This window comes from Haliotis rufescens, unplaced genomic scaffold (assembly GCF_023055435.1).
Source record: "Haliotis rufescens isolate VD_foot unplaced genomic scaffold, xgHalRufe1.0.p SCAF_37, whole genome shotgun sequence".
Lineage (NCBI taxonomy): Eukaryota > Metazoa > Mollusca > Gastropoda > Lepetellida > Haliotidae > Haliotis > Haliotis rufescens.
The window spans coordinates 3,474,327-3,488,505 of NW_025964079.1; the positions used below are offsets into that span (position 1 = coordinate 3,474,327).

General features: G+C 40.8%; 1 protein-coding gene across 2 annotated transcripts in view; it reads left to right on the forward strand.

Moving 5' to 3' along the window:
* The first annotated feature begins 3,535 nt into the window (after window positions 1–3,535).
* Window positions 3,536–14,179, forward strand: part of LOC124144318 (serine/threonine-protein kinase Nek10-like) — a 34,881-nt gene continuing 24,237 nt past the window's right edge. Inside the window, exons 1-9 of one of the 2 annotated variants that reach the window (XM_048381305.1) lie at window positions 3,536–3,593; window positions 6,006–6,154; window positions 7,009–7,069; window positions 7,747–7,871; window positions 8,177–8,275; window positions 9,687–9,813; window positions 12,365–12,443; window positions 13,072–13,139; window positions 13,439–13,518. In XM_048381305.1, coding sequence (XP_048237262.1) covers window positions 6,105–6,154; window positions 7,009–7,069; window positions 7,747–7,871; window positions 8,177–8,275; window positions 9,687–9,813; window positions 12,365–12,443; window positions 13,072–13,139; window positions 13,439–13,518 — 689 coding nt within the window. In that variant the 5' untranslated portion in view covers window positions 3,536–3,593; window positions 6,006–6,104. Of the gene's footprint in view, window positions 3,594–3,782; window positions 3,907–6,005; window positions 6,155–7,008; window positions 7,070–7,746; window positions 7,872–8,176; window positions 8,276–9,686; window positions 9,814–12,364; window positions 12,444–13,071; window positions 13,140–13,438; window positions 13,519–14,179 lie in introns of those variants that run through there. The other variant, XM_048381304.1, reaches the window with a different exon arrangement.

Consider the following 14,179-nt stretch of genomic DNA (forward strand, 5'->3'; position numbering starts at 1 on the left):
GACTAAAACAAGGACTGGTCGGCTCGGAGTCAGTATACTGTGTCTGAGTGGGGTATTCATGTTAAAACTGCGGCATGGTATATCAGTGTGCTAGCACCATAAATCGGCATCAATCCGTACCAGTACAAGCAGCCACACACACACACACACACACACACACACACACACACGTACATGCACGTCGCTATATAAGTGCAATAATCTTGAGCGCGACGTTAAACTCCATTTCACCTCACCTCAATATCAAAATTGCATAAGAGCACAGAGATACGGTTACCGCAGATAGAATTCTTCCGGTTCTAAAAGCTTCATGCATGTTCTACATGATGTTGGGGCTAATGTCATACCCTGGGCCCCTTTCCACGAAGCGATTGTAACTCTCATACTTTAACATAATGTAGCGCTAAAATCTCTTTGTGAAACGGGGCGCAGGTGTTCGCGCATGCTGTTAAATTCAACTACAGCACATACTTAGTGACCTCCGTGAAGATGGAAATCACACGGATCCACCACCAGATGGAACAGGTTCATGAAATGTGCTCAATGCATGGCCATTAATACATGTTATGGCCAGACACTACACAGACCTGTCGTCACTTGCATGTACATGAAAGGGAGCATCCATTTGATTTCGAGCGTGTGTGTGTGTGTGTATGTGTGTGTGTGCGTGTGTGCGTGCGTGCGTGCGTGTGCGTGTGAACTGACCAGAATAACTTGACCCCTCCTACCCAAATTCTACAGAGGCATATGTGACATGGCAAAACTATCATTTATGAAGGATCGACCGATTAATAAATACTACACATTGTGCTGTACAGACCTACACGGCATGCTGTGACAACGCACTTTATTATCGAAACAGCTGAAGAAATGCATGTTTAGCCTAGTTTACATAATACACTTGTTTTTTTATACAGTTGTGAGTGAGTGAGTGAGTTTGGTTTAACGCCGCTTTTAACAGTATTCCAGTTATATCACGGCGTGTCAGCTTAATTTGGGAGGAAAGCCCGAAGTGATGCAGGTCTCAGACGTTAACCACTTCGGTGAAACCCACGAGCACGGGTATGGTGCTGACAAACCTAGAAACATAATCGGGGCGAACCGGGATTCGAACCCACAATCATAGGTTTCTGGCGTGCCCAAGGGACGCAACTCTGCACGGCGAATCGCGGCGCCTTAGACGACTGGGCCACCCGTGTCCCCTATACAGTTGTGAGGGAGAGGTTGGGGAAGCCTGCCACACATAAACATTAATTTACAGCCATGTTTACCTCCTGTATATATGTATACTGAGCACCATCAAACAGTATTCATTTTCACTAATAACACAAAACATTTGACGTTTGGGTATTTTCCATCATTTTCACAACTGCCAACAAACTATTCATTTGGGGCATTTTCTTGAACATTTACAAAATCTCTCATTGGTACAATGTGTGGAGGCAATTCATCCGACGTGATATTGCTGGCGTACTTTTAAAACGGCGTAAAACTCACTCACTCGCTGTTGTGTCATGCTATAGCGCTATCAGGTGAGGTGAGGTGAAATTGGGTTTAACGTAAGATTATTGCACTTATATAGCGACGTGCATGCACGTGTTTGCGTGGCTGCTTGTACTAGTCCGGACTGATGCCGATTTATAGTGCTAGCTCACTAAAATACCATGCCGCAGTTTAACATGAATACCCCACTCAGACACAGTATACTGACTCCGAGCCGACCAGTCCTTGTTTTAGCCACTTTATACGGAGCGAGACAGGGTAACAATAAGTACCATCTTTTAACGTCTTTTGGATCGAACCCCGGACCTTCCGCTCTCCGGGCGGACGCTCTACCACAAGACCACGGAGGCGGCCTATAGCGCTATCAACAGTTATAGGCACATAAATGTGTTAATCTCGGTGACAACGTAGGTGGAAGATAACCTACACATCAAATACCAATCAAACACAGCCCTGGACGATGTGACACGTCCCCTTAAAGCTGATAAAATCCCGATAAGACAGCTCCCAACATCGAAACCCTAGGGATTCATCCGGCCTCTGTCACCATAGGGATACACAATTGTCAGAGATTTCAGAGGGAGTGCCTCATTGATATTAGTTTCTTTAGTTTGAAACCTGAACAAAAAACAACGAATTTCACATTAGTCACTGATACATATAACGCAGAACTAGTTTTGGAGAGTTTGTATTTGTATAAAGGAAGAAATATGCAACTGGTGAATTAATATACAAGCTAACACAATTAACAGCTTCGCAGATGTAGGAACGGTCCCTTCACTCAGCTGTTCAAAAGTACTTGTACATCATCTATTTCAAATACAAATTTTATTGGGTCGCGTTTGGAATGATCGTGTTCGAGCAGCAAGATTGATTCCCAGTTTGCGTTTAAGGTGAGTAATATAGACAAGCATATTTGCTATTGTGAAATGTGACTAATACTATTTTGTTTTAGGTAAAAAAAATTCATGCATATAAAACCACATGAAAAGTGATAGTCGACTGTTCGTCTGCTATAATTTTTTACATTTAAAATAGTTTTTCATTTTGAAATCTGAATTGTGAATCTGAAACAATTTGTGAAATCTTTCTTACAGGATTACATTTTACTTTATTTTAATTTAAATACAAGCAGCATAGATATACGTGTTTTTTAGCAAAGGAGACTAGAATTGTATGATTATTATCTGTGTGAGCATTTACGTGCATCTGTGTGAGCATTTACGTGTATCTGATTGAACATTTACGTGTATCTGAGTGAGCATTTACGTGTATCTGTGTGAGCATTTACGTGTATCTGTGTGAACATTTACGTGCATCTGAGTGATCATTTACGTGTATCTGAGTGAACATTTACGTGTATCTGAGTGAACATTTACGTGTATCTGTGTGAACATTTACGTGCATCAGTGTGAGCATTTACGTGCATCTGTGTGAACATTTACGTGCACCCGTGTGCATATTTACGTGCATCTGCGTGAGCAAGGGTTGCTACGTTACTACGTAACATAAAAAGTCAAGTGAATACACTTTAAAGTTGTTACACACAAAAAATAAAGTTTTAAAAGAAATGTACTGTTGTGTGTTATTCTTTCAGTCGCAGTCGGTTTGTTGTAGTTATTCGTTTCACGGGGCTGCTAATGAAACATTTTTATTCAGAATTTAATTAGTGGGGACATATTCCCAAAAGCCTCTTTCGGAAATCTGCACTTTAGTCATTTATGGTAACGATCGAGTTTAGATGAGACGATGGCCATAAAAAATAGATTCCCGATGAGATAATTACAATTTCACTCATCTGACCGAAAGTCTCAATACACTGCAACCATCGTTTAGCACGGATATTCATTATCATAAACACCCGTGGTTTACCTATTTCACTACGTCAATGTGGATAAAATCACACAAACGGGTAGAGTGCTTGCTAAAATATTTTAGTGGCTGTCAACAGCAAATAATTTGAATTTGCTCCCTTTGAAGCACTCGGCGTATATAAAAACTTTTTTGATTAGTCAATCGGCGAATGTATCGTGTCATCTGATTGGTGACTTCTGGGAATACTAATATGTCTTATGGCAGAATGAAGACAGGTAAACAAGTCTTTATTTTGTTTTGATAAGGCCGCTAGGTGCTGTGAGGACGTTATATCACACTTTAGACCGACAGACATATGAGCACAATGTAGTCGTTATACATATTTTAATATTTTGCTGCAGTTTTCCAATAATGTTGATTACAGGTGCGTGTTGACATATCGTGTCGGCCATTGCGTTTGTGACACTGACAGGTCCAGCCAAGTCCGAATCTTGCACAATGAACTGCTGATCGGCAAAACATGTGGAACTCATTTTGTTTGCTCATGGTATTTCACACGATAAGACGCTTTCTGAAAGCTGTTTAAATGTAAGTTTTTAGGTAACGTGTATAATATTAACCTTTAAAATTATTTTTCATGTCTAAATCGCTAAATGAATATTGAAATAAGGGGTATAAATTGCATAGTAGAATCATCAAAATCTAAATAGATTTTATTGGTTACATGTGTTTTACAAAAACATGTAGAAACAATTGAACTCAACATGATCAAGTACCTGTGAGCAACTAGTTGTGCTTGAAAGTGGCGACTTAATGAGCAGGTGGTCAGGTTTGGTGACCTGGATGGCTAGTTATAGTACCCACCTACATGGCTCGTCGCTCACAATATCACTCACTGGATTCCCTGGTCCAGACTCAAATATTTACATGATGCCATAATATAGCTGTAATAATGCTGAGAACAGTGTAAAACAAACACATTCACACTCACACTAACACCATGCTATGGTGGCAGTTGTTGTGAAGGGGTAATTATGATTCTTTTTCTTGTTAGTTACTACAGCATATTTTCACAGGGATGGATATTAATGCTCGCCCATTGGCCAGTGCTAATAAAATTATAATTCTTGGGCCTGTAAGTTTTTTGACACTTTCTGTAAATTGTATATCGTCTTCTTGATCCCTGGATACTACTCATGAATCATGTAATTTTGATGAAAAAATATTGAGGGGGATGAGGTCTTGTGAATGGTTAACGCAAAGAAAGTTATATGTCGATCATCTCTGTAGAATGACAACCGGCCACCATTTTATGATGTAGTGTACAGCAACATCTTTATTTGCCCATAAATCACGACGAAATGAGGCAAATGGAAGCCAAGATTTAATCTCAAAGTGCAGGAAAAGGCATTTCATCAGTTAGGAGTTCTAAAATTTTCCGACCCCCTCTGCTACACGACCACAAGTTCAGCCACTTCGCTGCCTCCACCATTTAGTTGTAGGCCAGTTAGTTTGGGGAAGGGCCGGTAACTTTTGAACGGAGCAAGCCCTGCTGGCTACATACAGATTTGTTGTTAAATCTAACCCTGTACAAGTACTTGAACAAGAAGTGACATTTTCTTTAGTTTAAGTGGAAATGGATGTAAGCAGTGGCGGATCCAGAGAGGGGTTTCTGGGGGTGGCCACCACCCTCTTATTTATCCCCTTTGGCATATGATGTGGGGGATACAGTCATCATCTGGCCTGACTGTCCGTCTGTCTGTCTGTTTGTATTTTGTTTCCAGAGCATAACTTGAAAACCATGAAAGATTTTCATCCTGACTTCAGTGACTTGATACATGTATTAACCAGGATCTGAAGTGGTGCCTTTTGCTATTGTGGGGGCCGGGGGGATTTGTCATCTTCTGATGACTCTTGTTTACATCTGATGACATTTTCTATGTGCATTGCCTACCATGATAACATGTTGATTTGGTGAGCATGGTCAGTAAAGTAGAATTAATAATGTTTTTACATATCGTGTTTATATTTTGAAAATATTTTATTTGAAAATTACACATCTATACCACATATTTACTGAGCTATAGCACAATTCATTGATTTAATCCGTGGTTACTGTACCAAATTGTGGGTACCTTCATGTATTAGCTGTGTCCCCTCCTGTAAACAGGACCTTTGGTACTCGATGCAGTACCCTTCTTTACATTACATACCTTTTCTGCATCTCATAAAGATAGGATATCTTGATTATTGATGTATATTGTTGGGACTAAGGACATAACTAAGTATGTAACTATTTAACATGTTTAACTGATTATTGAGTGAGTGAGTTGGGTTTAACGCCGCTTTTAACAGTATTCCAGTTATCATGGTTATATCGCGGCGTGTCAGTTTAATGTGGGAGGAAAGCCCAAAGTGATGCAGGTCTCAGACGTTTACCACTTCGTTGAAACCCACGAGCACGGGTATGTCGCTGACAAACCTAGAAACATAATCGGGGCGAACCAGGATTCGAACCCACAATCATAGGTTTCTGGCATGCCCAAGGGACGCAAGTCTGCACAGCGGATTAATGAATGAAGATTAAGGGGGTCCCTAGATGAAAATACCACCAGAGCAAACCTCAAGGGCTGCATGGCCCCCTTAATTTCAAACACTGAATTCCTGTGAACAATGTTGTTTTTCAGGCAGTTAAGTGCAGTGCTTTTAGGCCTCCTGTGTCCATGATGTAGAAGGGCACTGACAAGCAGGCCCTTATCCGTCCATTCCGTCCGTCATCTGATAATATGCCGAGCATGCAGGAGAAGAGGAGAAGGAGCCCACCAGATCCAGATCAGTAAGTTTTCTCGGGGAAATAGTTTACCGTATTTCCTTGATTAAACGCCAGGACTCAAATACATGCTGGATCTTAATTAAATTCTGGGCCTTGATAAACTGCTGGGTAGTTTTTAGATGAGGAATACCTGTCATTATTATGTTTGCAATTAAACACCAGGGTAAAGAGTGTCTGAAAGAAATATATGCCAAGGCATTAAATCAAGAAATATGGTAGTTTGTGATGGCCAATCATTTCTGCACCCTATTCAAATAAGAATCCTCATGCTTGAACTATAATAGTTCAGGGACAAACTATACTTTGTTGCACTACACATGGGGGTAGAGCAAACTTTATTTCTTGAGTATAGTGATCTGATTTACAGTTATATACAGCCATGCCACTGAAATGTGTCAAGGAGTCCTTGCTAGGTTATGTGTGCAGATCTTGAAAATGGAGTTTTGAAACATGAGCTGGACGATAACTGATAGAAGACTTCTTTTGTGTCCATGTTGTCAAATATGTCTATATGAATGGTAGAAATGATAATGATTGGTCAGGCTTCGTTCTAAATTAGACTCCATGTGTTTTAGTTATGTTATTTGCACTTCCACCATGTTCACATGTAACAATTATAATTTTTGGTTCAAACCTTTGAGTGTCTTATCCCTCCCACCCACCCAAAAGAATGAAAACAAAAGTAGTAGAATTGTACTTTACCATGTTTACCATGAAAGTGTTATCCCAAATTAACTTTATTTACCTTTGACCACTTTCTAAAAGGCATTGTGTACTTCACATGGTCACTTGTTGAGTAGTAAATATTAGTTGTGTTGCAAGTAAATTTAGCTCAAGCCTTGTTCCGTATCTTCCAGAGAGCCCAAGGATCTGTGTCGACTCCTTAGTCTGATCTCCACTCCAGCCAGCAAACAACAGGTGGGGACAGCTTGGTGGGCACTGCCGCCTACCTGTATAATAGTGTATATCTGATATACTTGTCAACCACCCCCTGTACTTCACTTGCTTGATAACGATGTTCGAACCTACACCGAAACGTCACTCCTAATTGTAGTAAAGAAGTTGTTCATCCATATATCTTATCCTTTATTAGTACTCCAACTTCTAAATGCCTCTGGGCAGTCGGGTAGCATAGTGGTTAAAGCGTTCGCTCGTCACGCAGAGGACCTGGGTTCGAATCCCGACATGGGTACAATGTGTGAAGCCCATTTCTACGGTCCCCCGCTGTGATATTGCTGGAATATTGCTAAAAGCCGCGTAAAACTAAACTCACTCACTCACACTCACTCACTCTAAATGCCTCTAAAAGAAGTAATCAGTGTCTTGTTGCAATATGTATCATGATCTTCATTTGTGTGACCATCACTCAAAGTAGTTTCATTAGGAAAAGAAATTTTGTACTAGGATTGTGAGATGGAGAAGGTGACATCAGTCTTGAAACAAGCCTGTGGTCCAGGGTATTTTGTCATAATAATGTACAGATATGATAAGCTGGATAATCAAGGATGATCCTTCAAACTTATTTTATTATGTTAATTGAATGTTGAACATTATGAAAGAAATCACCTGAGAATGTTTTTTGTTAATTTTCTTAGCTTCCGTCCTTAAGCTATGAGTCTTGTGACCCTGGTTCTGGGGGAGACAAGTGGCCACGCCCACAGCCTAAGTCAGGGTCTCATCAGCACCAGTCTACTGAGGCAGTGGCACTGGAGACATTCAGGTACTCTCTCTTGTTACCATGGTTTCTGATGTCTTAGCATGCTTATAGCATGGCACAATGTTGAAGGTTATTATGATCACTACTCACTAGTATGCTGAAAGTTCTTTGTTTATCATGTGTTTACCTTGATGTGTAAGCTGGTCTTTAACTATGAATATCAGATAGCTATGCGATAAATCGCAAAGAACAATTGAACAAAGCGTGGTTTAGTTATTAAGTCATTGTTCCCTGCTGGCATGAGACATAAATGTCAGATGAAAGATAAGAATATATACAGTTTTGCAGTGTTTGTTGTTTTATTGCAGTCAGCGATATCAGAATGAGCGCCACTTCAGTCACCACTCACAACATGCAAAGTTTACAGAGATCTTCTCATCTCTCACCAAACACAGGCTGTGTTGTAGGTAAGTCGGCTCTGGAGTTCATTTCAGATTGCTCCTGTGGGGGTTCTGATGAAGAATAGGTCCCATGTATTGTGGGATCATGCTTTGGGTGTCAGGCCGACTGTGAGATTATGCTTTGGGTGTCAGGCTGATTGTGAGATTATGCTTTGGGTGGTCAGGCTGATTGTGAGATTATGTTTTGGGTGTCAGGCCGATTGTGAGATTATGCTTTGGGTGTCAGGCCGATTGTGAGATCATGCTTTGGGTGTCAGGCCGATTGTGAGATCATGCTTTGGGTGTCAGGATGACTGTGAGATTATGCTTTGGGTGGTCAGGATGATTGTGAGATCATGCTTTGGGTGTCAGGCCGATTGTGAGATCATGCTTTGGGTGTCAGGCCGATTGTGAGATTATGCTTTGGGTGTCAGGCCAATTGTGAGATCATGCTTTGGGTGTCAGGCCGATTGTGAGATCATGCTTTGGGTGTCAGGGCGATTGTGAGATCATGTTTTGGGTGTCAGGCCGATTGTGAGATTATGTTTTGGGTGTCAGGCCGATTGTGAGATTATGCTTTGGGTGTCAGGCCGATTGTGAGATCATGCTTTGGGTGTCAGGATGATTGTGAGATCATGCTTTGGGTGTCAGGCCGATTGTGAGATCATGCTTTGGGTGTCAGGATGATTGTGAGATTATGCTTTGGGTGTCAGGCCGATTGTGAGATCATGCTTTGGGTGTCAGGATGATTGTGAGATCATGCTTTGGGTGTCAGGATGATTGTGAAATAATGCTTTGGGTGTCAGGATGATTGTGGGATCATGCATTGGATGGTCAGCCTCACTGACTAACCCTGACCTGGCTGATTGTGGGATCATGCATTGGGTGTCAGGCTGATTGTCGGATCATGCTTTGGGTGGTCAGGCTCACTAACAGTTTCACTTTCATCATGTTCAGTCAAGTGTTTGTCTGGTACACATTCGATTGTTTCACAGCACCCCTGTGTAAGATGTATCAATATACCCCCATCAGAATTGCGGAATGGTCCACATTTTCAGTTAAGGGGCTTACATTTCCACTTATTATCTAGTAGAGATTCAACACAACTACTCACAGGAAATGGAGTACTTATCCTTATGCTCCACACAGAAGGAAGTTGCATGTTTGCCACCAGTACAGTGAGTGAGTGAGTAGGGTTTTACACCGCTTTTAGCAATATTCCAGCAATATCACAGCGGGGACACTGGAAAATGGCCTTACACATTGTACCCATGTAGGGAATCGAACCTGGGTCTAAGGCGTGACGAGCAAATGCTTGAACCACAATGCTACCCCACTGCCCCGTCACCAGTACAGGGAAAATGTAACATGTCTTTGAACATGCCTGAAAATAGCAGTTTCAGTTCATTGTCTCCATCCATTTTCATTTCATTTTCAGTGAGTGGACGATTCGAGCTCCTCCTGAAAATGTTCTCCGTGTTTTGATCTGTGTCCGGATCCTGATGCGGGACTCCACATATCAGAAACAGTTTTTTCAGCTAGGAGGCGTCAAGCACTTGTCGGAGGTCAGTTTATTCCTCCTATATGCTATGCTGTAACAAATGAAATAATAAATTTTCAACACGCCTGCCTCACTATCAAACCACCTGCCCCACATACTATTATTGACACCAAGTATATTTACAGACGAAGAAATTGAACGTGCCCTTTTCCTTCATTTGATGATATGTACTATGTACATATTCCTAACAAATATGGCAAACATTCATGCTTCATGTAAATCACACTGGTGGACATTAATGTTCATAAATGCCTTGATCACATTCACAAGATATTAAAATATCTCCCATTGCTACATTTTTTATACATTTGGATGAAAACATGGCTCAGAGGCTGATATTCTGCCCCAAGTCCCAAGCTGAAAATCTAATAATTAATATATTGTAGCCTTAAATACCACAGTCCCATGGATTCCGGGTTAGAAATGGTTCCCAGCAACCTATGCTGGTGGTAAGAGGTGAACAAATGGTTCAGGACTTAGTTGTTGTCTTGTCATCCTACCCAGGCGGTGTGGACCATTGCTCACTGGATTGTCTGGTCCAGACTCGATTATTTACAGAATCAAATAAATCTGAAATAATCTGAATATCATCATGATCATCTAAATACACAACAGATGTTTCCGGGACATATTTATCTAAGTTCCATTGCCCATACTGTCTTAATATTGATTTTAATTGTCTTTATCAAATAAGAGGACTGTCAATAACAAAAATATATGATATACAACTTCCATAAAAATCACTCGACACTGACTCGCGGCATATTTGCCACAGTTATTTGAGCACTGATTAGATTCCTCCTTCCGACAGGGTTGGGTTTTTGGTATTTCCACTCAAAACCATGTAGCAAATCATATTATTATACTAGCAAAAAGATTCATCTACATTTCAAACATAAAACAACAAGATTTATCTTTCGAGCAATTTCTTTCACTACTAAAAGACACAATTTGTTTGGAAAGATATATCGCTAAAAAAATAATCAATTTAACCAATATGCTCAGAAATGGCAAAACTTACATCTCATAATCAAAAGAAGCAGTTGAAACATACTACCTGTTAATTTGTAATCATCTATTTCTTGAAAACAAATATTTATAATCTCCCTCTCAGTTTGAGAAGACGACATATCCTACACAATCCGCCCGTCCTCACCTATGAAAACTATAACTTGTGCTAATACTGTCATATATATATATATATGTTAATACCTACACTTGTAACAATATACATGAGATGGAATAATAAAAAAATGATTTTAAAAGAATCTGCCATATAGCTGGAGTGCGGAGTTAATAAACAATCAATCATTAAGATACCATCCATTATAGAGTCCTGACTCAAAGATCTTGTTATGAAACAGGACCCTTAAAACCACAGTTACTGATTAACAAGTCAATTACTATGGTCCACTATTGCTACGTATGTGTCCCCATTAATGGCCCCCTATTGCTATGTATGTATCTCTATTAATGGTACCCTATTGCTTTGTATGGGTCCCTATTAATGGTCCCCTGTTGCTATGTATGGGTCCCTATCAATGGCCCCCTATTAATGGCCCCCTATTGCTTTGTATGGGTCCCTATTAATGGTCCCCTATTGCTTTGTATGGGTCCCTATTAATGGTCCCCTATTGCTTTGTATGGGCCCCTATTTATGGGCCCCTATTGCTATGTATGGGTCCCTATTAATGGTCCCCTATTGCTTTGTATGGGTCCCTATTAATAGTACCCTATTGCTTTGTACAGTCCCTATTAATGGCCCCCTATTGCTATATATGGGTCCCTATTAATGGTCCCCTATGGCTATGTTTGGGTCCCTATCAATGGCCCCCTATTGCTTTGTATGGGTCCCTATTAATGGTCCCCTATTGCTTTGTATGGGTCCCTATTAATGGTCCCCTATTGCTATGTATGGGTCCCTATTAATGGTCCCCTATTGCTTTGTATGGGTCCCTATTAATGGTCCCATATTGCTTTGTATGGGTCCCTATTAATGGTCCCCTATTGCTTTGTATGGGTCCCTATTGATGGTCCACTTTTGCTATGTATGTGTCACTATTAATGGCCCCCAATTGCTGCGTATGTGTCCCCATTAAAGGACCACTATTGTTATGTGTGTGTCCCTATTAATGGTCCGCTATTGCTACATATGTGTCCTTATTAATGGTCCACTACTGCTATGAATGTTTCCCTATTAATGGTCCACTATTGCTATGTATCCCTATCAATAGTCCCCTGTTGCTGCGTAAGTGTCCCCATTAATGATCCACTTTTGCTGAGTATGGATCCCCATTAATGGTCCACTATTGCTATGTATGTGTCCCTATTAATGGTCCACTATTGCTACATATTGTTCCCCATTATTGGTCCACTATTGCTATGTATTGTTCCCCATTATTGGTCCACTATTGCTATGTATGAGTCCCCATTATTGGTCTACTATTGCTATGTATTGTTCTCCATTATTGGTCTACTATTGCTACATATTGTTCCCCATTAATGGGTATTACTTGGTAGTGCTTTAAACACATTTATCTTTTGTTTGTGCACAGCATTTCAAGAAGGCAACTGACAGCTACCTGAGGTTTGGTGATGAACCCTTTCTGCTGGAGATACTAAAGGAGATGACAAGTAAGTTGCAGTTTGACAATAGAGGTGTAATAACATGCGATATCAGCATATGTGATACTGTTCATAGCTCCTCAAACAATATTTCAACATATCCTTTCTCTGCGGTACCTTATTAACATTTTATACTTCCATAACCGCAAAAATATTTTGAAGTCAATTCACTATAATAAGTTCACAATAATAACTTCACAGACTGCTTATTTAATCAGAAACACAAAACAGCTGTAGACAGCAATATGAAATCAGTGCCATCTTGTTAGGTTCCATAATGGGACACAAGCCACGCCCACTCTATTATCAGCCAATCAGGAAACAGTAGACTGCTTGTGGCTGTGCCCTAATTATATTTCAGTTCATGGAAACAATAATATGGTCCCTTGGTTAGCAGCATGTATGGGTCTCCATTAATAGTCCACTATTGCTATGTATGGGTCCCCATTAATGGTCCCCTATTGCTGCGTATGGGTCCCCATTAATGGTCCACTATTGCTATGTATGTGTCCCCATTAATTGTCCACTATTGCTATGTATGTGTCCCCATTAATATCCACTATTGCTGCGTATGTCCCTCCCACCCTCAGTCACTCACTCACTCACTCATGTAGTAAATTGGTTGTCTTCCCTCCAGATATATTCCAGAAGTTGTCAGCAGTGACAGAACAGAGGGAGTGGCTGGTGGCTTGTGAAGCCCATCAGGTGGGTACTGTTTCCCTGTCTGAAATCTATGCTTCCTGACTGAGTTTAGAATTGATTATTATTCAGTCTTCATGGGAGCAAGACAAACAATCCACAATGTTCTGCAATTTGAAAATTGAAGGATGTGATACAATTCAATATTAGAATTCTGAAATACATTGTTGACTTACTTCATGAATTTAGTCATTATTAACTCAAATGGTTACTACAGTTTGAAAAATACCCCTTTAAGATAATGTACTCGATGCCCATTTGACACTTGTATTATATGTTGTATGTTGCTGATGTCTCCCCAACAGACCCTGGTTCTCCTGCTGGCTGCTAGCGATGTGTTCGTTCTCCATTCCTCTTTGTATGCTCTCATCGGACTTGCTCAGAGGTAAACATTGCGTAAATTAGTAAGCCTACGGTTTGTTTTCATTTGCAGGTGGGCGGATCCAGGGTAGAATAGGTCTTCAGCAACCCATGCCTGCCGTAAAAGGCGACTATGCTTGTCGTAAGAGGCGACTAACGGGATCGGGTGGTCAGGCTCGCTGACTTGGTTGATGCATGTCATCGTATCCCAGTTGCGTGGATCGATGCTCATGATATCAATCACTGGATTGTCTGTTCCAGACTCGATTACTTACATGCCGCTGTCATATAGCTGTAATATTTTTGAGTGCGGCATTAAACAACAAACAAAACAAACAGCAATGTGTTTTTGAACTTATTGAAACAGACACTCCTTGAAGGTCAAGGGGTCCTTGTCATTGGCCTTTTGCTGAAAGTTAAAGGTTTAAGGGTCTCTAAAGTCAAATACTAAGCAAACCTCAAAGACTCCAGGTTCTTCCTTAATTTCAGGGGCGGTGGGGTAGCCTAGTGGTTACAGCATTCACTCGTCACACCTAATACCCGGGTTCGATTCCCTACATGGGTACTATGTGTGAAGCCCATTTCTGGTGTCCCCCACCGTGATATTGCTGGAATATTGCTAAAAGTGGCGTTAAACCTTACTCACTCACTCCTTTGTTTTAAACCGCCTCCGTGGTCTAGTGGTA